The sequence below is a fragment of the Cydia splendana genome, chromosome 21 (genome assembly GCF_910591565.1).
Source record: "Cydia splendana chromosome 21, ilCydSple1.2, whole genome shotgun sequence".
NCBI lineage: Eukaryota > Metazoa > Arthropoda > Insecta > Lepidoptera > Tortricidae > Cydia > Cydia splendana.
The window spans coordinates 5,535,913-5,538,777 of record NC_085980.1 but is presented as its reverse complement, the minus strand read 5'-3'; the positions used below and the strand labels follow the sequence as shown (position 1 = coordinate 5,538,777).

Genomic DNA, 2,865 nt, shown 5'->3' with positions numbered 1-2,865 from the left:
GCGAGGGCTGGAGAGGATGCTAAAAGCGGTGAACCGTCCTCGACATAACAATGTGAACTTCGTTAATTTCGTGGGCTCAAAACTTCATACCCACCTCTTACTAGCTCTCTATCGCACATGTAATTTCGTACGTAAATGTGACAGGGAGGCAACACGTCGAACGTGGTTCGTGGTAGGCCCTCTGGTTTGGACGAGTCAATCCGCCTAAGCATTCGTGAACAATCGCCGTATGCATTCCTGTAATTCACAAAGTTTGCCGCTAGCTCTAGTCCGTTACCACTTACCAGTTAACAATGATCTGCCATTACGAAGAGCTTATACGCACTTAGGATCCAATTTATGACGCAATGAGTCAGACGATTTGATACCAATGTTAATAGGGTTTGACTGTTTTAACCATATTAGTCATGTCATGCAAAGGGTCCTGTTGTTTCTTCTGTACCATGCCTCGGTACGTGTAACTTAAACTTGTATGTATTTTATTTGATATAAACTTTAGCAATTTTGCTGCGAATTCTCATTAGAATTTTTATTTTATTTTATGGGGTCAGACAGCTAGTGTGGGCGTAATGCTAGAGGTATTTCTATACAACAGGAACTGAGGGCCTACCGCGAAAAAGGAAAATCGAAATTTCGTTATCTGCCTTTGCATATTCAGATAGAGAGGCAGATAAAGAAATTTTGTTTTTCGGGCGTCTGGTCTAGTCTACATATGTAGGTATATATATCTGGTAAGCTAATAAGGACGGGCATCCCAAGTCGCTATCGCCACCTTAAATGATAAATTACATAAAATGTCATTAATAAACAATTAAACAATATTTTCAAACCAATCGCACTCACTCTCACCACTCTTGCTAAGCTCAAACACAAACGACGCATCTCCATATAAGTTTCATGGGAACATACGGCTTTTTGGCATTCAATGGTGCGCCAGGACTTTCTTAAATACTTCACCAACGAAAGCGCTCGCCATTCAACTCACGCGCACCTAACGCGTGCCTTGCCGCCCTAAGGATCCCGTATAAAAACCAAGCCCATAGAAAAATTAAATCATTGTTGCTCCATTAACCAACCGGGCCGAACGTCCAATTAGAAAATTTAATGATAGTGACCTTACGACAATGAAGTGCGTTTTATTTGTGGCTTGTGTGGTTGCTGTGAGGGGGTACAGCATAGGGGACAATGAGGTTATCACCCCGCGTTTGAGTACAAGTGAGGATCTGTTGGACAGTGTTATCAGTGATTGTTTCGACACGAGCGAGCCTTCAGCATGTCTTAAAGTCAAAGTGCTTTCATACCTGGATACGCAGCTCGGAGTGAGCAAGGAGTCGGCCCGGTCTTTCGACGACAAGAACATCGATAAAGTGATCTTCGACCGTGTTGGGAGGATCCTGAACGCGAATGAGTTCAGGTTCACGCTGCCGGAGTTCATCTTCCAGAATGCTGAAGTGTCGTACAGGGCTGATAGGGGATTCGATGTTGAATTCCCTGAGGAGACTGCAAATGGTGAAGGTGAGTTAAGCAATCCATAAAATCAAGCAAATAGTCTTAGTATCAAAGCAAAATTGTGTTTCAAAATCTCGATTAAGATACCGATTAAGAGCTCCTGCATCTTGAAAATATTGTCCAGAGGTTTGCTTTTTACCTGAAAGTTTTAATTCCAATTTCTCTTGCAGCTCGTGGCCTCTTGAAGAAGAAGCTTCTGCTCCCCGTGCTGCTGCTCTTGAAGCTGAAGATGAAGGCGATCATGCCCATCCTGGTGACCATCATCGGCATAAAAGCTGTCAAGGCCCTGATCCTCAGCAAGCTGGCCATCACCCTGGTGCTTGGATTCTTGATCTACAATCTGGTTTTGAAGAAAGGAGGTTCGTATGACATTGATAATAATAGATATAGGTACTCACTCTGCAACAATATCCATATTTAATTATGAGTAGGTAATTTGAAGTGCTGCATATTCATATAACAATAATGGAAAATACTACTCGCCTCTTCTGAATCTGGTTTAAACAATAAATACAAAAACTTAGGTACTTTCAAAGAGTAGGTAAAATAATTTAGTGACTTCATACTGTGTTTAAAGTGTTTAAACCAACAGAGACTAACAAGTTACCTATAGATGTCTTCCAAAATTCTTGATAGCATAACGTTACTAACAATTGCTTGATTTTGGTTTTTCCCAGCTATGCCCATGATGATGGCGCCAACCGACGCCCCGCCAGCGCCCCAATACGGACCCCCTGCCTCACAATACGGTCCCCCCTCCACCCCTGCCGCCCCCGCGGATTCCTACGGCAGCCCCCAATGGGAGCCCTCAAGCTCCGGGCCGTACTCTCGCGTCTGGGACCCGAGTCAGCTCGCCTACAGCTCGTACTTCCCTAGCGAATCTAGCTCGTCTGGTTCCCAGTCTCCTAGCTACTCCAGCGTAGCTTCCATCTCGACTGTTTCATCATCATCATCCTCGCCCACCTACTAGCTACCTCCAAAACATCATGTACATAGCACGCACGGAATGGATAGTGTTTAGGAGCTAATTTATTGATGATATTTAAATTATTTATTGACACAATAAAGAACTGATGTTTTACAAGTTTATTTGCGTTTGGCCTTACATCGATCCAATTCCAATCCAATTCCAGTGTAATTTTAATTGAACCTATTCCTCCATCTAACCCGATGCCTAAGAATAGAAACAATAGGTTTAGGTACATAATTTCAACTCAAATTTAGGTAAGTAGGTACTGAATAAAGTTAAATAACTCGCATCCATGAAATTCAGGAAATAAACTAACGTAAGTCTATGTAGACATAATACCTAATATCATAGACAAAATTCTAGGTAAGTGCACGAAAAATATTTTT

The 2,865-nt window shown here is 42.3% G+C and overlaps 1 protein-coding gene across 1 annotated transcript; it reads left to right on the top strand.

Annotated features, from left to right (window-relative positions):
- The first annotated feature begins 830 nt into the window (after window positions 1-830).
- Window positions 831-2,596, top strand: LOC134801092 (uncharacterized). Its single transcript, XM_063773613.1, has 3 exons — window positions 831-1,515; window positions 1,680-1,868; window positions 2,187-2,596. The coding sequence occupies exons 1-3, from the start codon at window positions 1,125-1,127 to the stop codon at window positions 2,477-2,479; spliced, it is 873 nt and encodes a 290-aa protein (XP_063629683.1). The 5' UTR covers window positions 831-1,124; the 3' UTR covers window positions 2,480-2,596.
- The last annotated feature ends 269 nt before the right edge of the window (window positions 2,597-2,865 follow it).